This window comes from Eubalaena glacialis, chromosome 17 (genome assembly GCF_028564815.1).
Source record: "Eubalaena glacialis isolate mEubGla1 chromosome 17, mEubGla1.1.hap2.+ XY, whole genome shotgun sequence".
NCBI lineage: Eukaryota > Metazoa > Chordata > Mammalia > Artiodactyla > Balaenidae > Eubalaena > Eubalaena glacialis.
This window is the reverse complement of record NC_083732.1, coordinates 8,953,810-8,978,141: the sequence shown is the minus strand read 5'-3', so window position 1 is coordinate 8,978,141 and position 24,332 is coordinate 8,953,810. Positions and strand designations below refer to the sequence as shown.

At 39.9% G+C, this 24,332-nt stretch overlaps 1 protein-coding gene across 2 annotated transcripts in view; it reads left to right on the top strand.

Annotated features, from left to right (window-relative positions):
- The window catches only part of ASPH (aspartate beta-hydroxylase), a 227,733-nt gene that overhangs the window by 117,943 nt on the left and 85,458 nt on the right, over window positions 1-24,332 (top strand). For both annotated transcript variants that reach the window (XM_061171943.1, XM_061171942.1), the window contains one exon: window positions 84-125. In XM_061171943.1, the coding sequence (XP_061027926.1) occupies window positions 84-125 (42 nt within the window). The remainder of the gene's footprint in view (window positions 1-83; window positions 126-24,332) is intronic.

Genomic DNA, 24,332 nt, shown 5'->3' with positions numbered 1-24,332 from the left:
TATTTGAATTCATTTAAAGATAGTCCTGTAATTTGAGATATTGAATCGTGACTCACAGTACTTATTTTGCTTTGTCTTTTCAGAAACAAATAAGAAAACAGATGATCCAGAAAAAAAAGAAAAAGGTGAGATTATCAAATCAACAACGTTTCAAGTATACGTAGGGAAAAGTTATTGGATCAATACTCTCCATGAATAACATGATTTTATTTTATATCACTAGTTAAAATAAATTGCCAGTGAGTTTATTATTTCAATGATTTTATCAACAGACATTAATATTCTACATAAACATTAAAAGCTAAGGCTCTGGAGAGAGATTGGCTTCTAATCCTGGTTTTGTCATTCACTGTACGTGCATCTTGAGAATTACTTAGCCTCTGTGCCACAGTTTCCTCTTCTGTGATATGGGAATAATAATAATAGTACCAACTTCTAGCAACTGTTTCCACAATAGTAATTAAGTGAAAATATATGTAAAGTTCTTAAAGCAGTGTCTAGCACAGGGAAAGCACTTAGGAAATGTTAATTATTATTGTCACCTTTGTTGACAACTGTGCTAAGTAGAGAGATCCAAAGATTATTAGAACGTGTTCTTTTTTGAAGGAACTCTGAATTGTTGGAAAGAAAGGCATGCAAACAGTTACATCCATATAGAAAACGTCATCTCTGCCTTCTAAGAACTTATTACAGAGGCATTCTAATAAATTTAAGAATGGAGTAGAATTTTAATTCAACTCTCACAAAGGTTGTTAAACTTACAGTGAGGAGCTATTAAATTTATAGTTAAATTTATAAATATTATATGGATGATCATAGAATAGTGTTTATACTTTGGGTCAGTTGACTGGTAAAAATTGTCAATGATTAAACATTATTGGAGTTTCAGGAATGGCTTTAATTTGTAGTGATAAAAGCAGTGTTTACACTTAAAAGATACAGTTCGCGTAAGGTCCAAGATCTTACTTACTCAGTATGTAAATACTACTTGAGTATATGGAGTTACTGGCCTGTGGCCATTATTTTATAGCCCTTAGGCTGGGAACCAAGCATTTAGCTCATGCATTTTTTTTTCTGACTGGTTGTTTTTAATTTTATATTAAAGTGGTATACAGGTCTAATTTTTAAAGTGTGACTTATAAAGAAAAACAATATTCTTCTACCCTACTACTCCCTATCCATGAGTCCCATCCCAACATTTTTAGTTGTTTCTTCTAGTACTTCCCTACGCATTTCTTTTTTTTTAATTGAAATATAGTTGATTTACAATGTTGTGTTAATTTCTGCTGTACAGCAAAGTGATTCAGTTATACATTTACATATATTGTTTTTTTAAATATTCTTTTCCATTATGGTTTATCATAGGATATTGAATATAGTTCTCTGTGCTATACAGTAGGACTTTGTTGTTTATTCATTCCATATATAATAGCTTAAATCTGCTAACCCCAACCTACCAATTCATCCCTCCCCCAACCCCCTTTCCCTTGGCAACCACAAGTCTGTTCTTTATGTCCGTGAGTCTGTTTCTGTTTCATAGATAGGTTCATTTGTGTCATATTTTAGATTCCACATTTAAGTGCTATCATATGGTATTGGTCTTTCTTTTTCTGACTTCACTTAGTACGATAATCTCTAGTTGCATCCATGTTGCTGCAAATGGCATTATTTCATTCTTTTGTATGGCTGAGTAGTATTCCATTGTATATATGTACTACTCCATTGTATATATGTACTACATCTTTATCCATATATCTGTGAATGGACATTTAGGTTGTCCTAAATAACGCATTTAGGTTGTCCTAAATAACGCACCTACGCATTTCTAAATAACTTCTGAATTCCGCAATTTTCTCCTCCATATTGGAAACCGTTGGCTGGCTTTTATATATAGATGACTGGTATTTCACCTGATCATCTACTCACACAAGCTCTCCCCCATCTTCCACTATATTCATGACTTACTCTGTTGGGTAGTGATGAGTACTAAGGAGAAAAGACAAAGCAGAGAGGAGGGTATCAGCAGCTTTTGATAGAACTGATCACTTCCTGTCCTCCGGAACACTTCCTTCCCTTGGCCTGCAAGATGCCACAGTCTCCTGACTTTCCTCCTATCTCTACTGTTTGCTTTTTCCCAGCCTCTTTGGGTGGTTGCTCCTTTTCGCCCCAACCATCAAGCATTGGAGGCTCCAGGATCAGTCCTCAGAGTGTGTCTCCATCTACACACACTCCCTTGATGATCCCATCAAATCTCATGGCTTTAAATATGTCTTTATGACAAAGACTACTGCTCTAACTGCAGGCTGGGTCTCTTCCCTGAACGCTAGACAGGTATGTCCAGCTGTCTGCCTGATGGCGACCTGGTGCCCTCAGTTGGGTATCAAATAATCGCAAAAACTTAAAAGGTATAAAACGGAACTCCTGACCTTCCCCTGAAAATATACTCCTCCTACAAATCTTCTCTTTCCTGCCTCCCTGTCATTCCATCAGCAAACCCTGTCCTCTCTTCCGAATGGATCCCGAATCCAACTACTTCCTGCCACCTTCCCACGTCTACCACCCGGGTCCCAGCTGCCACCATCTCTTGCCTGATTATTTCACTTGCCTCCTCACTGGCCTTCCTTTGTCTCTATAATCTTTCTCAATTCAGTAGCCACAGTGACCCTTTTCAAACCCAAGTCGTATCATGTGGCTCACATGCCTCCAGCCTCTTCACATCTTCCGCAGGGTAAAACCGAAGTCCTTTCCAGTGGTTTACAGGCCTCACACATCGGGTTCTCACTCTCAGAAGGTCTCTGAAGAGGTTAATGATGTGCTCAAGGCCGCTGTGGGAAGACTTGGCTAAGAGCACTCCAAGCAGAGAACAGTCTGTGCAAAGGTCCTGAGGCGGGAGTGAAGGCCTGAGAAGCTGGAGCACCCCTAACAAGCTGAGCGTGTGTGCAGGGCAGTTGGAGAGAAAGTCAGGGGCCAGACCATGGCAGAGTCAGGACGGGTTTCTTCCTGCAGTGGGACACCATGCCCAGCCCATGCAAGTGCCTGTGCAGAGCAGAGCCTTTCCACTTCACACTCTGACTGGTTTTCTTCCGGGAGGCTCACTCCAGCACCTTCTTGCAGAGGTAGAGCTGGGAGGGTGGGTTGTAGAGGTCACTTATTGCCGACATAAACAGGGACAAAGCCTGCTCCAGGCGCCGTGCACAGCGTTCCCGTGACCTCAGGCTGCTCACTTTGCAGGGCTCCGTTTCCTCCCGGGGGCTGTGTGTCCCTCCGCACTGCCCGGTTCCCTCTGGTACCCTTGGCACAGCTTTACCCTCCCGGGGTTCTGAGCCTAAAGCCATCTTTCCAGTGGCCTGGGAGGTGGGCTCCCTTGGCTATTTCTTCATGGAACCTGTGGAGAGAATCCACAGCAGCTTCACCTGATCGGCTTCTCACTCTCCATCATGCAGAACTTATATTAATACCTGTACCAGTACCAACCGAGGGATGTTGGCAACTGAAGTCTTTTATTGATTGTGACATCCAGGAAGAGTCTTAGGATTAAAAGACGTAATGAATCAATGTTACCCCAGATTCACTGAAAATCCTATTTGAGCGAATTGTCAGCTTTGGGAATTCCATCCGTTTTTTACTCGGATAGATTCATACAGTGCTGTTAACTGGGAGGGCAGAGGGAAGGGGAAATATTCCATTTCTGGAATATGTGGTGAAAAAATTGAATGTTTTAATAGCCAGACATTAATTTCATAATAATAGAAATGGAGATTTTTTAGAATGATAATTGTAAATTTGTCTCAGGATGAACCATTAGGTTGTCTAATTTTCTACTGCGTTATCTCCCTCAAGTTCTTTATCAAAGAACCACGGATGAGAGGGGGAAGATATTATTTTTACTTAGAATTAATAATTATATGATCCTTTTCTTTTAGAGAATCAGGTTTAGTATATTTTGATAGAGTCATAGGTTTGGAATAGGGCTCATTCCAAAACAGGCCCTCTTTGGAGATGCCAGCTTCTTAAATTGAATCAGATTATTTACATCTGTTTTAGCTAAAATTGCTGTATCAGTTTCTCCCCACTGGATGTCATCTTTTCCCACACATTCCATATTCCACACCCACAGAATGGAAGTGTGAGCAACACAAAAATTGCTTATGAAATGTCCAGTTCAAACAGTTATTTTTATTCATCCATTTATTCAGTACATATTGAGTACCTGCTGTGTGCCAGGCCCTGTTTTAGGCACTGGGGCTAAAACATTCAAAAAAAACAAAGTCCCAGTTCTCGTGGTACTTATAACTTATATTTTAGTGTATGTGTATGTAGGGAAGTATATAATTTTAAAAAAATAGAATATAATATGCAGTGATAAGTATGAAAAGGAATATAAAACAGGAAAAGAGTACAGAGAATGACAGTGGGCTGGGGTGTTGCTCTGCTGATAGGCCTCTTGGACAGTGACATTTGGAGATGCAAGATGCAAGGGCGTGAGCTCTGCAGCCACCTGGGAGAAGTGAGTTCCAAGGGTGGAATATGAATATGAAAAACATGTTCATAGTCCCTCGGGGAGGTGTGCTTAGCACATGTGAGTATTAGTGAGGAGGCCAGTGTGGCAGGTGAAGAATATGAAGGGAGAGAGAGAGGAGGGGGTGAGATCAGAGGGGTTATAGGGTCCAAATCACATAAAGCTTTGAAGAAGGGCTTTGAATATGATCTCAAGTGAGATGGGAAACCATTGGGAGATTCTGAGAAGAAGATTGATATGATCTGCTTTATGTTTCAAAAGGCTCATTCTGGATGTAGGGATGCAAAATTGGAAGCAGGGAGGCCACTTAGAAGATGCTTGCAGTGGTCCGGGCATGAGATGGTGACAACTGGGATTAGGATGTGGGGTAGATGTGGTGAGTGGTGGTTAGATTCTGCATATATTCCCATGTGAGGTCTGTAGGATTTGCTAATGGTTAGGATATGGGGTATGAGAGAAAGGAGTCAAAAGTGACTTCTTAAAAAGCTGTGCGTTAACAAATTCATTGAACGTTAAAAGTATGCAATGTGTTACTGATTTAATACATGTCAAATGTCAGTTATTAGAACAGGATTTGTGAGCCTTTAAAGAAATTTGAGGAGCAACAGAATATAACCATGCCTGCAAAAAGGGAATGTGCTTTTGCATGTGTTTGTATGTCTCTCTGTGTGTGTGTGTGTGTGTGTGTTAGATAAAATTGCTTCTGGATCAGGGTCTTTTCCAGAAATTCTCCTTTGATTTAGATTAATATTTAATGTCCAACTATATTATTCATTACAATTAAGGATATGCTTACTCACTATATTTTGTGAACGTCTTTAAGAAGGCATTTAAAGATTTCCTGGTTACTATTTGTGTTCTTTTAAAAGTAATAGTGCCTCAACAAAACACCAGATGGCACTAGAAAACAAGTCACATTTACACTAACAAATGACATTTTTTATGCAACTTAGAGAAAAGGCTGGGATGGCTATATTACTGCCCTTAAATCAGCTTAATGCAACCAGTACCTCATATGGATATTTCTGAGTTTTCTGTGATCATAAGGAAAATAGAGAGAGAGCCAACAAGGGCAATAATCAAGCCTAATTAAGACGTTTTCATGTTTTTAAAATATCAATATGTCTATCTCTATGAAGTTTTTCCTGGGATTCTTACAACTGTATATAACATATTTGAGCAAAAATGGAGAACATTGCCCTGAGGATTAAAAACTAGACTCCTCACGGCAGCACCTAAAGCATCTCGGGATCTGGCTCCTGCTTATGTCTTTCCTCTGTTCAAAATGCGCTTCCTTGACTCCCCACTTCACAGTCACAAACTCCTGTTCCTCAGAACTGAGCTTAGCAATGACCTCTGCCAGGAAGCCTTCCCTGACTACACCCCCATCTCCTACCCCAGGCTGGAAGATGTACTTCTCCTCTCTGTTCCCAAGAAACCTCATGTTTCAGATTTTTGACATGTATTTTGAGTTCTCCCCTTAATTTTTAGACACACACACAAAAAACTTCTTAAGGGTGGGAACCATGACCTCCCCACCCTTGTATTAGTCAAGGTTCTCCAGAGAAAGAGAACCAATAGAGAGTGTGTGTGTGTGTGTGTGTGTGTGTGTTTAGAAAGAAACACAGACACAGAGAGATGTATTTTAAGGAACTGGCTCATGACATTGTACAGGCAGCGAGTCTAAAATCTGCAGGGCAGGCAGGCAGGCAAACTGGAGACCCAGAAGAGAGTTGATGTTATAGCTCAAGGCCAAAGACATTCTGGAGGCAGAATTCCCTCTTTCTTGTGGGGGGGGGAGGGGTGTCAATCTTTTTCTTTGGGCCTCCAACTGATTGGATGAGGCCCACTGACATTATGGAGAAAAATCTGCTTTACTCAAAGTCGACTGATTGAAATGTTAGTCTCATCTAAAAAATATCTTCTCATATAAAAAAATACCTTCACAGCAACATCCAGATAAGTTTGACCAAATATCTGGGTACCATAGCCTGGTTAATTTGATGCATAAAATTAACCATTACATCTCTCCAGTGGCAATTAAGCATTACATAGTAGGAGCTGAATAAAATAGTTGTAGTATGAACAAATGTGGTTAATTCCATTTCCTTTGATTGCCTCTTCATCTGATGGTGATAATATGAGATGCAAATAGCCTAAATGGTGGGCAGAGAGAATTATAAACAGAATATCCAAGTATGAATGAACTTTGTGTCTACAATGTACTCTATCTCAAGTTATTTTCACATAGTTTCTCATGTAATCCTTATCAAAAAGAGCTTGTGAATTAAGTATTTTTTAGCCATTATTTCAAGTATTTTTTTTTTCTTCTTTCTCTCTTCACTACTTCTGGTATTCCAGTTAGTTACATGTTGGACTGCATGATACCGTCCCACAGGTTTTGAACCTTCGTTCATTTTTTTCCTATGTATTGCATAATTTCTATTGCTCTATCTTTAAGTTCAGTGATTCTTTCTTTTGCCATTTCAAATCTGCTGTTGAGTCCATCTAGTTAAAATTTCATTCCAGCTACTGTTCTTTTCAGCTCTAGATTTCCAATTGCTTCTTTTTTATAGTTTCCATTTCACTGGCAAGATTTTGTATCTGTTCACTCATTAATGTCTTGTTTTTCTGCAATTCTTTGTACTCATTTATAATCACTGATTTGAAGTGTTTTTCTAATAAACCTGGTATTTGGGCACACTCAAAGGCAGTTGCTATTGACTGCTTTTTTGTGTCCTGTTTATGAGTCAGGAGAGTCCTTTTTCTTTGCATGTCTAGTAATTTTTGGTCAAAAGCTGGATTGTGTATGTCATATGTTGTAGCAACTCTGGAATTTGTTTTGCTTTTTCTGGGAGTTGTTGGTGTCTAGTACACAGTTAATTTGCTTGGGCTCAAACGGAAAAAATCTGTCTCCCCTGCAGTAGGAAGCAACTACTGCCTCTGCTTACGTTTTTTGGCTTCTAACTGCTGTTTTAAGTCTAGCCCTCTGGTGGGTGGCGGTCGAGGTGCCCTGTGCCTGCATAATTTACTGGTCTGCTGAAGATTTGGGCAGGATTCATACTCAGATTTCAGGGCTTGCTTCTGGGATTTCCCTTTGCATGTGAGATTCCCTGTATTAAGTTTCCGGTTGCTTTGCCAGTGCTACCTTCTGCGCAAGTTATATCTCAAGCCAGGAGGACATCTATTTTCTGCTACTCAAACTGTGTGTGTATTGAGAAATGTATTCAGGCAAAACACAACAAACTTACAGATTTCACCAGAAGCAGTTATGTTTTTTGAAGATCGATTTCTGCCATAGTTTGCCTCCACGAAGGCTCCCGAGGATTCTTGCCTCCTAGCATTCATGCCTCTCTGTAGTTCTCTCTTCACTGAATAGGGCGAACCTGTGTGACCCCGAGGGTATTGCAGAAATGACAGAGTGTGACTTCCAAGGCTAGGTCATAACAGACTTTGCAGCTTCTACCTTGCTTTCCTTTGGATACTTGCTCTGGGGGAAACCAGTTGCCATGTTATGAGAATACACAAGCAGCCCTTTAGGCAGGTCTGTGGAGCAAGGAACTTGTGTAAGATAATAAATGTTTATGGTTGTTGCAAGCTGCTAAGTTTGGGGGTAGTTTGTTTTGCAGTCATGTATAACGAATGCATCCTCTTCGAGTTTCTGCTTGCTTTTTCACCAGCCTCCCTGGGGTTACCCATGAAGATGGAAAGTTAACCATCAGCCAGGGATTTGGGCAGAGTTTACTCTCAGGATCTCGGTCCTTCTGTGGCTCTCCTGCTTCCAACATTTCTCCTTTAAATTTCTATCTGCTCTGTCGCTCTGAATGCCGCCATCCATCCGCGCCCTTCAGTGAGGAAGGACACTGCCCATGCAAGAAAACCACAAACTCATCATTCTTACCCAATGTAGAAACAATCTTTCAAGAGTAAACTCTTCTATTTTTAAGTTTCTCCCTGTCTTTAGTCATGTTCTAGTGCCTTCAAATAATTGTTTTAATGTTTCAGCGATATTTCATTGATTTAATGAGTGAAATATAGAATACTAACACTCTGAATATTGAAGAAGCTGGATATCTCTAACCCATTCTGGATTCCCTTACTGTGAACTGCCTCTTCGTATTTTAGTTAAAAAATTTTTTCTAGTTGATTTTCAGTGGTTTCATTTGTATTACTGATATTAACCCCTTGCTGGATTTTGTATTACCAAAATATTTTCCCAATTGGTTTTTAATCTATTAACTTCATGTACAATGCCTTACAGGTACGTAATGGTTGGGATAAATGAGTGTATGAATGAATACATGAGAGAATGGTGTTCTCTGGTCTGTTTTGGTACCTTGAACAGGTCTAACAATATCACCGTGCTTTCATATACTTTGCCATTATAAAATAATAAAGTATGTACAAAAACATCGGACAACCTTGGTTCAGATGACTTTGTTTTTGGGAGCTTGGGAAGAGTGAGGCAAAGAATAAATTCTTCCAGCAAAGAATTTATTCATTATCTTATTGAGATAAGAACTGTAGTTTCTGACTGTGGAGACACCTGTCATCAAGCTTCAATTATTTGGTCTCTTAGGGTCCTTTTCATTGATGTACATGGGCTTGACCAAGTCATCACTGCCTTGAACTCAGTTCCTGCACGGTCAGTGTATGTAGGTCTTCTGTCTTTTAGCTGTCTGTTGGAGGTGCTTTGGCTCATTGTCTTTAGCAGTCCCTAAAACACTGTAAGTTTTTCATTATTAGTACCACAACCCATTTAGATGTAGTGTAGGCTGGTGGTTCAGTTCAGGCCACACCACTGTGGCTTCAGAATTTTCCCTTGATGTAGAAGAGCAATGTAGCAATAGCACACTTAAACCAACTCAGGGCAAAGCTTTGAAAAAACAATCTCCCTCCCACCCTTGCAGCTGTGAAAAGACATTATGAGATAACTGCTGTTAGAGATTTATTATAGTCATTACATTCAACAGCTACAGTAGTTTTAGTGGTTCCTAAAATATACCAGCAGTTATTGTCTGATTACTTCTCCAGATAAGTTAATTATAGGAGATTTCTGACTCTTATACAAGTCTGATTTAGAGAGAAGTTTAATTACAGCAATTTTAGTGATTTCAATAAGCTCAGCATATATTACCAGCCTCAGCAAGTGAAGTAGAGGTTTTTAGCTGTGTTGAAATACGCATTTGCTTTGTTTTTATTTTTCATTTCATGATTTTTAACTGTATTGTAGTACGAGTGATAATTCAGTCACCTGTTTCCACTAGAGTGGATCTTCAGTCAAATACACCGCAGGACAATAATAGCAAATTCTTTGTTATCATTAAAATCCCATTCTAATGTTTCCCATTGAATACTCAACATTTTACAATGCTCATTTCTGTAATGATTGTGACAACATGAGCAGGGAAGAAAAATAGGTTTCTTAAGGAAAAAACTCAGCTATTAGTGTGTTTTAAAATTATCATTAGGATCTAAATTTTCTTTTAACTGATGGGAAATGAGACTCTGTCTTTGAATCAGAATAATCCATTTTTTGTGTATTAACACATTGTCTATTTGTATACCGAAGCATATTAAAGAGTGACATATTAGCTACCTATGCCCAAGCTAGCTTAAAGTTAAGCTTTCAAAAAATGTGCCATAAAAAGACAGTGCTGTTGGTAGTTGAATATATTCATTTACTTAAACAAGACTTCAAATTGGAGAGTGCCTTAGTTTGAAAAATGTATTCCTGAAAATTACCTCAGTCTGATTACAGAGTTCTTCCTCACAGCATTTTTCATTCTTCTGATATAATGGTGAATTGTACTGACATTTACAGCGGTAATTCTTGCCATATGTTTATATTTTTCATTAAAAAATCAAATATGTGTTGACAACAGAAAGTATTAGTAATAGTGAAAATAAATCACATCCTTTCTGTTTCAGTTTGGGTGATTTGATTACATTCTGCCTGGGAAGCTGGTCTATTTATCCCTAGCACCATGTCAGTCGTGCTTTTCTCCTTTGCTAGAATGTTCTTTCTACTTTATCCACTTAGATCCTGCAGCCCTTTGGTGTTATTGAGGCTGCTCAGCAGTGGCACAGAGCAGCATGGCAGTGGCTGGAGCCTAAGGTCAGGCAGACACTCAGGAAAGTTAGGCACAAGCAGCAGGTAGTGTCGGAAGGCCATCCAGCAGGCAACAGGCAGGTGTATCTTAGGAACGGGGAGAAGCCACTGACTACCACGGGGGTTCGGGAAAAGACCACAAGAAAGGCTGCGAGTGGGAGGATGTTTGCTGACAGAGTATTTTCACATAGAGGAGGAGCACTGAAATTCCCCAGAGGCCCTGGCATAGGGCAGAGCCCACCGCCAGCCCTGCCATGGACTCTTAGGAGCTGGTCCAGGGTGATGGCAGCAGGGCACGAGGTTGTTGCAGGGACATCAGCGACACTCAAGGTTTATCAGCTGCCTGAATGCTTTTATTTAACACCCCACTGTCCTCCTGGCCCTCCATCCAGAACATTGGAAGCTGGTATATGGATAATGAACTGCTACTGAAACCAGGGATGCACCTAAACACAACTAGCTTCCGTGTAGGCAGCGGTGTGTAATGCAGCATTTCTCAGCCCCGCCTCCATGTTAGAGTCACATGTGGGAGTTTTCAGAAAATGCCCTGGGTCCCGCTCCCAGATACTGTAATTTCCTGGCTCTGGAGCACAGTCGTTGTAATGAGCAGCCATGTTGAGAAGTACTAGGTAAGGCGTGCTGATTACCTGGTCAACTTGGTCTGTGCACCAGGATCCTCTTAACTCAAAATTTTTCATTGGGTCCCCTTGGTTCCGATATCATTCCTTGATAATATTTGAATGCAATTTGAAGGGACTCTTTAATAAAATATAAAGACAACAAAAGGATTATCTGAGAGGAGCTGAACCTATACTATGGAAAGAACTATCGTTAAGTTTATTAAACAGCTCTCCTTAAGATAAATATGCGAGCCACAAATGGTAAGCAGACCTCTCACCAGCGGTGCAGGTCTGAGAACTGGCTGCTTCCTCATTGTGGCGTTGGTAGGATACTGAGCTGGGCAGGGTGTCTGTGTCTGAATTTGGTTCTGGACCCTTTTCCTCTTTCACGGCTCATGTTCTGTCTCATCTGCAAACCCTCTTCTCACCTCACATGGGCCCATTCCTTTGCCAAACCTTGCAAATTTAAATCGGGACTAAGAGGAAAATGTTAACGAATTCTCAGTCGCCATCTACCCACACTCCAACTTCAGGTATTAAAGAACAATGACACTTTCCTAAGTCTAGCTTTTTGTGTTACCACTAGTTACTATCGCACTGATGTCAGCAAATGTTGGAAGCAAGTTCAGCCCTTCCAGCGCTGCACAGATGCTACCTGGGAAGACACTGACTGCCTCTCTGGCCTTTGACTAGGAGAGACGCACTTCCAGGCAGACTGTGCTCAAGCCCTCTGGCCCCACTGTCCTCTTCCTCCACCCAGCTGCAGCAGCCAGGGGCAGAATCTGCCCTCTTCGGGATTTTTGCTGTTTAACTAATTTAACCCTCATCGTGTGCAGGTTATAAAACATCTGGGGACCTAGGACGTGTCACTGATTGAAGATATGTTCCTGTGTGGGATGAAGACGTTTGGGGAAAAATATAAACCTAATGATAGAGAGCAAATATATTCCACTATCTTGACTCATGCTTTGCCCTCTCGTGATGGGGCCCGGCTGCGCTTTACACACAGCAGCTGCTCAGCGTTGTACGCTTCATTGCCGTGGACGCATTCTTGGATGGCCAGGGAGAACTTTTTAAAAACTCTTTTCTGTTAAAGTCATAAAAAGACATCACTGAGGTAGTTAAAGGAATCTATTTCATACATCCTCCAGATTGTTCACTACTAGAGATATTAATCATTTAAGGCAAATGTGCAGCAACTTATATTGTAAATTCTAAACTTATTTCAAATCATAAGTACATTTGTCCACTTGATTATGGTAGAATCAGAGAACACTGATTTTGCCTTTGAGTTAATTTTTAAGGAGTCAGCTCATGTGGATGAAGGGAGTAAGGGTAGGAACTGCATATATCCTAATACATTTCTTTTACCGGAGATTCACTTGTGTTGGGTGAAGGTATGGTCCCGGTCCACCCCATGTGTGTTGACTTCTTAAAGAACGAGTGTGGGAACTGAGTCAAGGGACAACAGCTTCTAGTTAAGAGGGATGATTCATTGAATTAACCAATGTTCCAGCTTTGTTTGTTTGCCATGCTCTGTGGAGTGCCCAGAAAATAAAGCAAATAAAATAAAGGAAACAATATAAGGAGGCAGAGGTTATGAGCAAAACGCGGTGGGAGCACCAAGGAGGGAATAAGTCACTGCTGGGGGTGGGAGGGTAGGGTGGAAAGAACGGACGTCTTCATAGAGGATGACATTTGGGCTGGTCCTCAGTTAGCGAACAAGGGGTGTATCCGTGCAGTTCTCTTCGCATAGACCTGAGAATTCAGATACCTAAGTATTTTTAATGACAGGGATGATGGGTTAAGAAAAGCAGCTCCTAGGTGCTTCTGCACACAGCCAGATCATCTTAACTCCAAGAGCAGTGCTACTAGGGTATCACAGGAATGCTGTCTATGAAACGGTTGACGTTGATTAGAGCCCCATTTTGAAACTCTTGACAACTACCACTTTGGGGGAAAATGATCATAATTCTTTTTTTCTAAATATCCAGTGATTTTTAAAGTACTTTCCTTTGTTTCTTCAATACCATTGATGGTACCTTTTGTTTGTTCCTTTCCTGGTTCACCAAATAGATTAAATTAGAGCCTATTTCTAGAACTATTTATGTATTATTTATCTGGAGCCTTCAGGGTCAGTTAGCTACCATGATTATATAATATCAACTCTGCTCAAGGTGGAAGTAGCATTAATTGCAAATTATAGCTTCTGCATAAAACTAATGAACTTGGGTGAGCTTTTTATTTTGTTGCCTTGTCACTTTGATTCATACTGCATCTTGCTTTTTAACTGCTTCCATGAACCCCATGTGCTTTCCTTCTGCCTCGGGTGTTAAAGCTTTATTAACACTGCTTTGGAAAACAGCTAACTGAAAAAGCTAAATGCTTAAGGGGTTTATTATAAAACTCAGTCGTGCCATTAATTGCTGAGGTAAAATAATGTGTTCAGCAAGGAAGCAAGTTCCTGCTTCTCCCATGTGTCTGCTCGATTGTGCTATTGGTAGCTCACTCTTTAATTAAACGTGTCCAAAGATAGAATCAGCTAAAATGTGTACTGTATAAATAGTTTTCATTCCCAGTTTGCAAGTTTAAAACCCTGGTAAAAAGAGTTTGCCATCTGTTAAAACCCAAAACATGCAGTGTGCCGTTGCATAAAAATAAGCTACACGTTATTCATAAAGAGGATCACAACATAGATCCTGTCTTTCAGGCTGACAGTCATCTGTCATGTTTTAGAATGTCACCACCTTCTAAGTGACACCATGCTGAGTAGTGCATTCTGTTAAAAACACATGATCATCTAGAAACACAGTGAAATTAATAGATTCATTTTTATTCAAGTGAAGATAGATTTGGATGTAAGTTTTACTGGTGAGAAATTACAGCTTTTTTCTTTGATATTGGCAAATGAAATTATTTCTAAGAGTTTTATTTTCAAATCTTCTTTTCCCCTAAGATTTAACCATTTCATTTAGCCAGGAAATTGGCTGTCTCCCTGCACTGCGGTTCCCTCAGCCCTGTGACAGCTTCTCGTCAGACTCTTACAATCACTTCCACTTTTTTTTTTATTGACGTATAGTTGATTTACAATGTTGTGTTAGTTTCAGGTGTACAACACAGTGATTCAGTTTTATATATATATATATATTCTTTTTTAGATTGTTTTCCCATATAGGTTATTACAAAATATTGAGTATAGTTCCCTGTGCTATACAGTAGGTCTTTGTTGGTTATCTGTTTTATATATAGTAGTGTGTATCTGTTAATCCCAAACTCCTAATTTCTCCTGACCCCCCTTTCTTCTTTGGTAACCATAAGTTTGTTTTCTATGTCTGTGGGTCTATTTCTGTTTTGTAAATAAGTTCATTTGTATCTTTTTTTTTTTTTTTTAGATTCCACCTATAAGTGGTATCATATGATATTTGTCTTTCTCTCTCTGGCTTACTTCACATAGTATGGTAATCTCTATGTCCCTCCATGTTGCTGCAAATGGCCTTATTTCATTCTTTTTTTATGGCTGAGTAATATTCCAGTGTGTGTGTGTGTGTGTGTGTGTGTATACCACATCTTTTTTTTTTTTTTAACATCTTTATTGAAGTATAATTGCTTTACAATGGTGTGTTAGTTTCTGCTTTATAACAAAGTGAATCAGTTATACATATACATATGTTCCCATATCTCTTCCCTCTCGCCTCTCCCTCCCTCCCACCATCCCTATCCCACCCCTCTAGGTGGTCACAAAGCACCGAGCTGATCTCCCTGTGCTATGTGGCTGCTTCCCACTAGCTATCTATTTTACATTTGGTAGTGTATATATGTCCATGACACTCTCTCACCCTGTCACATCTCACCCCTCCCCCTCCCTATATCCTCAAGTCCATTCTCTAGTAGGTCTGTGTCTTTATTCCCGTCTTGCCACTAGGTTCTTCATGACCTTTTTTTTTTTTTTTCCTTAGATTCCATATATATGTGTTAGCATACTGTATTTGTTTTTCTCTTTCTGACTTACTTCACTCTGTATGACAGACTCTAACTCCATCCACCTCATTACAGATACCTCCATTTCATTTCTTTTTATGGCTGAGTAATATTCCATTGTATATATGTGCCACATCTTCTTTATCCATTCATCTGTCCATGGACATTTAGGTTGCTTCCATGTCTTCGCTATTGTGAATAGTGTTGCTACGAACATTGTATTGCATGTATCTTTTCCAGTTGTGGTTTTCTCTGGATATATGCCCAGGAGTGAGGTTGCAGGATCATATGGTAGCTCTGTTTTTAGCTTAGGAACCTCCATACTGTTCTCCATAGTGGCTGCACCAATTTACATTCCCACTAACAGCATAGGAGGGTTCCCTTCTCTCCACAATCACTTCTTCGTATACTCTTTGCCTTTCCACTTATATGTATTCACGACAAGAGAAACTTCCTAAAACGCAGGTTATTTATGATCATTCATTAAAACCATCAGTAACCATTGCCTGTGGAACAGTCTGAATTCCTCAGACGACTGTTCAAGAAACTCCATAATCTGACTCTGAGCCTTCTGTGTAGCTTTGGTCCTCACTATTCCTGACCCAGAGCCCTGTGAAATTCCACCAGACTTCCCACAGATCCCTGAACTGTCCTCTTGCAGGTTTCCACCTCTATCTGTGGAAGATTTTTCTCTGCTTCTGTCTCATCCCAAGTTAGATCTGTGCTTCAAGACTCAGCTAAACACCAAATTCTTCCTTAATTCTTACCTTATTGTTCCTATTAGAAGTAATACCTTGCTTCTTTGTGTTCCCAAAGTATTTTATAATTCTTATTTTGCCTAATAATTTTCAATATTCTATTCTAGTCATTAATTTACCTTTTTTTTTTTTTTTTTACTTTCTAATGTCAATTATTTGAGAATAGAGATTTTTTTCTTAGTCTTTTCAAGCTGCTGTAACAAAAATACCATAAACTGTGTGGCTTAACAGAAATTTATTTCTCATAGTCCTGGAGGCTGGGGAGTCCAGGGTCAAAGCACCTGCAGATTTGGTATCTGGTAAGAAGTCTGGTTTGTGGATGGCAGCTTTTTGCTGTGTCCTTACTTGATAGAAAGGACTAGGGAACTCTGTGGAGTCTTTTTTTACGAAGCACTAACCCCATTCATGAATGGAGCCTTCACGACCCAATCACCTCCAAAGCGCCCCACCTCCTAACACCATTACCTGGGCGGTTAGGATTTCAACATATGAGTTTTAGGGGGACAAAAACATTCAATCTATAGCAGGATTATATACAGTTCATTTTTGTATCCCCTTCATTAGCCAGCATAATACCTTGTGAGGTACTTCATAAATGTTTGTCAAGATAGTTTGAAAACTGATGTACGCATTCCTCTAAAGAATCCATAATAACCAGAGGAGACCTTCAAGATGGCGGAGGAGTAAGACGTGGAGATCGCCTTCCTCCCCACAAATACATCAGAAATATATCTACATGTGGAACTGCTCCTACAGAACACCGACTGAACACTGGCAGAAGACCTCAGACCTCCCAAAAGGCAAGAAACTCCCCACATACCTGGGTAGGGCAAAAGAAAAAAGAAAAAACAGAGACAAAGGAATAGGGACGGGACCTGCACCAGTGGGAGGCAGCTGTGAAGGAGGAAAGATGTCCACACACTAGGAAGCCCCTTCGCGGGCGGAGACTGTGGGTGGCGGAGGGGGGAAGTTTTGGAGCCACGGAGGAGAGCGCAGCCACAGGGGTGCGGAGGGCAAAGCGGAGAGATTCCCGCACAGAGGAGCGGTGCCGACCAGCACTCACCAGCCCGAGAGGCTTGTCTGCTCCCCCGCCGGGGCAGGCGGGGGCTGGGAGCTGAGGCTCCGGCTTCGGAGGTCGGATCGCAGGGAGAGGACTGGGGTTGGCGGCGTGAACACAGCCTGAAGGGGCTAGTGCACCACAGCTAGCCGGGAGGGAGTCCAGGAAAAAGTCTGGACCTGCCGAAGAGGCAAGAGACTTTTTCTTACCTCCTTGTTTCCTGGTGCGCGAGGAGAGGGGATTCAGAGTGCCGCCTAAACGAACTCCAGAGACGGGCGCGAGCCGCGGCCATCAGCACGGACCCCAGAGACGGGCATGGGACGCTAAGGCTGCTGCTGCCGCCACCAAGAAGCCTGTGTGCGAGCACAGCTCACTCTCCACACCGCCCCTCCCGGGAGTCTGTGCAGCCCGCCACTGCCAGGGTCCCGTGATCCAGGGACAACTTCCCTGGGAGAACGCACGGCGCGCCTCTGGCTGGTGCAACATCACGACGCCTCTGACGCCTCAGGCTCGCCCCGCCTCCTCCGTACCGCTCCCTCCCCCCCGGCCTGAGTGAGCCAGAGCCCCCGAAGCAGCTGCTCCTTTAACCCCGTTCTGTCTGGGCGGGGGACAGACGCCCTCAGGAGACCTACACGCAGAGGCGGGTCCAAATCCAAAGCTGAACTCCGGGAGCTGTGCGAACAAAGAAGAGAAAGGGAAATCTCTCCCAGCAGCCTCAGGAGCAGCGGATTAAATCTCCACAATCAACTTGATGTACCCTGCATCTGTGGAATACCTGAATAGACAACGAATCATCCCAAACTGAGGAGGTGGACTTTGTGTGATTTTGTCTGTATAGCTTTGCTTTTACCATTTGTCCTAGGGTTCTGTCTGTCCTTTTTTTTTTTTTTTTTAGTATGGTTTTTAGCACCTGTTATCATTCGTGGATTTCTTTCTTGGTTTCATTGCTCTCTTCTTTCTTTCTTTCTTTTTTTAATTACTTTTTAATTTTTTAATTTTTAATAATTTTTTAATTTTTAAATTTTTTATTTTTAATAACTTTATTTTATTTTATTTATTTTTCTTTCTTTCTTTCTTTATTTCTCCCTTTTCTTCTGAGCTGTGTGACTGACAGGGTCTTGGTGCTCTGACTGGGTGTCAGCCCTGTGCCTCTGAGGTGGGAGAGCCCAGTTCAGGACGTTGGTCCACCAGAGACCTCCCGGCTCCAGGTACTATCAAACGGCGAATGCTCACCCAGAGATCTCCATCTCAATGCTAAGACCCAGCTACACTCAACGACCAGCAAGCTACAGTGCTGGACACCCCATGCCAAACAACTAGCAAGACAGGAACACAACCCCACCCATCAGCAGAGACGTTGCCTAAAATCATAATAAGGTCACAGACACCCCAAAACACACCACCAGACGTGGTCCTGCCCACCAGAAACACAAGATCCAGCCTTATCCACCAGAACACAAGCACCAGTCCCCTCCATCAGGAAGCCTACACAACCCACTGAACTAACCTTACCCACTGGGGGCAGACACCAAAATCAACGGGAACTACGAACCTGCAGCCTGTGAAAAGGAGACCCCAAACACAGTAAGTTAAGCAAAAGGAGAAGACAGAGAAACACACAGCAGATGAAGGAGCAAACTAAAAACCTACCAGACCAAACAAATGAAGAGGAAATAGGCATACAATTGTTTTTCTACCTGAAAAAGAATTCAGAGTAATGATAGTAAAGATGATCCAAATCTTGGAAATAGAATGGAGAAAATACAAGAAACGTTTAACAAGGACCTAGAAGAACTAAAGAGCAAACAAACAATGATGAACAACACAATAAATGAAATTAAAAATTCTCTAGAAGGAATCAATAGCAGAATAACTGAGGCAGAAGAACGGATAAGTGACCTGGAAGATAAAATAGTGGAAATAACTACTGCAGAGCAGAATAAAGAAAAAAGAATGAAAAGAACTGAGGACAGTCTCAAAGACCTCTGGGACAACATTAAATGCACCAACATTCGAATTATAGGGGTCCCAGAAGAAGAAGAGAAAAAGAAAGGACTGAGAAAATATTTGAAGAGATTATAGTTGAAAACTTCCCTAATATGGGAAAGGAAATAGTCAATCAAGTCCAGGAAGCACAGAGAGTCCCAAACAGGATAAATCCAAGGAGAAATATACCAAGACACATATTAATCAAACTACCAAAAATTAAATACAAAGAAAAAATATTAAAAGCAACAAGGGAAAAACAACAAATAACATACAAGGGAATCCCCATAAGGTTAACAGCTGATCTTTCAGCAGAAACTCTGCAAGCCAGAAGGGAGTGGCAGGACATATTTAAAGTGATGAAAGGGAAAAACCTACAACCATGATTACTCTACCCGGCAAGGATCTCATTCAGATTTGATGGAGAAATTAAAGCCTTTACAGACAAGCAAAAGCTAAGAGAATTCAGCACCACCAAACCAGCTTTACAACAAATGCTAAAGGAACTTCTCTAGGCAGGAAACACAAGAGAAGGAAAAGACCTACAATAACAACCCCGAAACAATTAAAAAATGGTAATAAGAACATACATATCAATAATTACCTTAAATGTAAATGGATTAAATGCTCCAACCAAAAGACATAGACTGGCTGAATGGATACAAAAACAAGACCCATATATATGCTGTCTACAAGAGACCCACTTCAGACCTAGGGACACATCCAGACTGAAAGTAAGGGGATGGAAAAAGATATTCCATGCAAATGGAAATCAAAAGAAAGCTGGAGTAGCATTTCTCATATCAGACCAAAAAAACTTTAAAATAAAGACTATTACAAGAGACAAGGACACTACATAATGATCAAGGGATCAATCCAAGAAGAAGATATAACAGTTGTAAATATTTATGCACCCAACATAGGAGTACCTCAATACATAAGGCAAATGCTAATAGCCATAAAAGGGGAAATCGACAATATCACAATAATAGTAGGGGACTGTAACACCCCACTTTCACCAATGGACAGTTCATCCAAAATGAAAATAAATAAGGAAACACAAGATTTAAATGATACATTAAACAAGATGGACTTAATTGATATTTATAGGACATTCCATCCAAAAACAACAGAATACACTACCTTCTCAAGTGCTCATGGAACATTTACCAGGATAGATCATATCTTGGGTCACAAATCAAGCCTTGGTAAATTTAAGAAAATTGAAATCGTATCAAGTATCTTTTCCAAACACAGTGCTATGAGACTAGATATCAATTACAGGAAATAATCTGTAAAAAATACAAACACATGGAGGCTAAACAATACACTACTAAATAACCAAGAGATCACTGACGAAATCAAAGAGGAAATCAAAAAATACCTAGAAACAAATGACAATGAAAACACAACGACGCAAAACCTATGCGATGCAGCAAAAGCAGTTCTAAGAGGGAAGTTTATAGCAATACAATCCTACCTCAAGAAACAAGAAACATCTCAAATAAACAACCTAACCTTACACCTAAAGCAGTTAGAGAAAGAAGAACAAAAAAACCCCAAAGTTAGCAGAAGGAAAGAAATCATAAAGATCAGATCAGAAATAAATGAAAGAGAAATGAAGGAAACAATAGCAAAGATCAATAAAACTAAAAACTGGTTCTTTGAGAAGATAAACAAAATTGATAAACCATTAGCAAGAGTCATCAAGAAAAAAAGGGAGAAGACTCAAATCAATAGAATTAGAAATGAAAAAAGAGAAGTAACAACTGACACTGCAGAAATACAAAGGATCATGAGAGCTTACTACGAGCAACTCTATGCCGATAAAATGGACAAATGGAAGAAATGGACAAATTCTTAGGAAAGCACAACCTTCCGAGACTGAACCAGGAAGAAGTAGAAAATATAAACAGACCAATCACAAGCGCTGAAAGTGAGACTGTGATTAAAAACCTTCCAACAAACAAAAGCCCAGGACCAGATGGCTTCAAGGTAAATTCTATCAAACATTTAGAGAAGAGCTAACAACCATCCTTCTCAAACTGTTCCAAAATATAGTAGAGGGAGAAACACTCCCAAACTCATTCTACAAGGCCACCATCACCCTGATACCAAAACCAGACAAAGGTGTCACAAAGAAAGAAAACTACAGACCAATATCACTGATGAACATAGATGCAAAAATCCTCAACAAAATACTAGCAAAGAGAATCCAACAGCACATTAAAAGGATCAGACACCATGATCAAGGGGCTTATCCCAGGAATGCAAGGATTCTTCAATATATGCAAATCAATCAATATGGTACACCATATTAACAAATTGAAGGAGAAAGACCATATGATCATCGTAATAGATGCAGAAAAAGGTTTTGACAAAATTCAACACCCATTTTTGATAAAAACCCTCTAGAAAGTAGGCATAGAGAGAACTTTCCTCAACATGATAAAGGCCATATATGACAAACCCACAGCCAACATCATTCTCAATGGTGAAAACTGAAACCATTTCCTCTAAGATCAGCAACAAGACAAGGTTGTCCACTCTCATCACTATTATTCAACATAGTTTTGGAAGTGTTAGCCACAGCAATCAGAGAAGAAAAAGAAATAAAAGGAATCCAAATCGGGAAAGAAGAAGTAAAGCTGTCACTGTTTGCAGATGACATGATACTATACATAGAGAATCCTAAAGATGCTACCAGAAAACGACTAGAGCTAATCAATGAGTTTGGTAAAGTAGCAGGATACAAAATTAATGCACAGAAATCTCTTGCATTCGTATACACTAATGATGAAAAATCTGAAAGAGAAATTAAGGAAACACTCTCATTTACTATTGCAACGAAAAGAATAAAATACCTAGGAATAAACCTACCTAAGGAGACAAAAGACCTGTATGCAGAAAACTATAAGACACTGATGAAAGAAATTAAAGATGATACAAACAGATGGAGAGATATACCACATTCATGGATTGGAAAAATGAACATTGTGAAAATGACTATACTACCCAAAGCAATCTACAGATTCAGTGCAATCCCTATCAAACTACCAATGACATTTTTCACAGAACTAGAACAAAAAATTTCACAATTTGTATGGAAATACAAAAGACCCTGAATAGCCAAAGCAATCTTGAGAAAGAAAAACGGAGCTGTAGGAATTAGGCTCCCAGACTTCAGACTATACTACAAAGCTACAGTAATCAAGACAGTATGGTACTGGCACAAAAACAGAAATATAGATCAATGGAATAGGATAGAAAGCCCAGACATAAACCCATGCATATATGGTCACCTTATCATTGATAAAGGAGGGAATAATAGACAATGGAGAAAAGACAGCCTCTTCAATAGGTGGTGCTGGGAAAACTGGACAGCTACATGTAAAAGAATGAAATTAGAGCATGCCTTAACACCATACACAAAAATAAACTCAAAATGGATTAAAGACCTAAATGTAAGGCCAGACACTATAAAACTCTCAGAGGAAAACATAGACAGAACCCTCTATGACATAAATCACAGCAAGATCCTTTGTGACCCACCTCCTAGAGAAATGGAAATAAAAACAAAAATAAACAAATGGGACCTAATGAAACTTAAAAGCTTTTGCACAGCAAAGGAAACCATAAACAAGACGAAAAGATAACCCTCAGAATGGGAGAAAATATTTGCAAATGAAGCAACTGACAAAGGATTAATCCCCCAAATATACAAGCAGCTCATGCAGCTCAATATCAAAAAAACAAACAACCCAATCCAAAAATGGGCAGAAGATCTAAATAGACATATCTCCAAAGAAGATATACAGATTGCCAACAAACACATGAAAGGTTGCTCAACATCACTAATCATTAGAGAAATGCAAATCAAAACTACAATGAGGTATCACCTCAAACCAGTCAGAATGGCCATCATCAAAAAATCTACAAGCAACAAATGCTGGAGAGGGTGTGGAGAAAAGGGAACCCCCTTGCACTGCTGGTGGGAATGTAAATTGATACAGCCACTATGGAGAACAGTATTGAAGTTTCTTTAAAAACTAAAAATAGAACTACCATACGACCCAGCAATCCCACTACTGGGCATATACCCTGAGAAAACCATAAGTCAAAAAGAGTCATGTACCACGATATTCATTGCAGCTCTATTTACGATAGCCAGGACATGGAAGCAACATAAGTGTCCATCGACAGATGAATGGATAAAGAAGATGTGACACATATATACAATGGAATATTACTCAGCCATAAAAAGAACGAAATTGAGCTATTTGTAGTGAGTTGAATGGACCTAGAGTCTGTCATACGGAGTGAAGTAAGTCAGAAAGAGAAAAACTAATACTGTATGCTCACACATATATATGGAATCTAAAAAAAAAAAAAGGTTCTGAAGAACCTAGGGGCAGGACAGGAATAAAGACACAGGCATAGAGAATGGACTTGAGGACATGGGGAGGGGGAAGGGTAAGCTGGTAGGAAGTGAGAGAGTGGCATGGACATATATACATTACCAAATGTAAAGTAGATAGCTAGTGGGAAGCAGCTGCATAGCAGAGGGAGATCAGCTCGGTGCTTTGTGACCACCTAGAGGGGTGGGATAGCGAGGATGGGAGGGAGACGCAAGAGGGAGGAGATATGGGGATATATGTATATGTATAGCTGATTCACTTTGTTATAAAGCAGAAACTAACACACCATTGTAAATCAATTATACTCCAATAAAGATGTTAAAAAAAAAGAACATATATATATGGATATATATATATATGAGTCACTTTGCAGTACACCTGAAACTAATAAAACATTGTAAGTCAACTATACTTCAATAAAAAGTTTTGGGAAAAAAAAATCCATAATAACCAAATAAATTCAGTGGAGAAATATAGGTCAGAGCAGATTTTCAGATTCAAATATTGCATCAGAATTTGCTGCAAAGATTATTCCTTTCCCACTGAATTGCCTTTGCACCTCCATTGAAAATGTTCTTATACATATGGCTCTATTTCTGAACTCTATTCAGTCCCATTGATCTGTTTGTCTCTCTCTATATCAGTACCACATTGTCTTGATTCATCTCGTTTTATAGGAAATCTTGAAATCATAGAATTTGAAACTTCTTTTTCAGTTGTTTTGGTTATAGTAGAGGTCGTTTATATTTCCATATGAATTTTAGAATTAGTTTGTTGATTTCTACCAAATAAAAAACCTGCTGCGGTTTTGACTGAGATTGTATAAAATCTATATCTTTACTTGGGGTGAACTGATGTCTTTACAATGTTGAGTCTTCTGATCT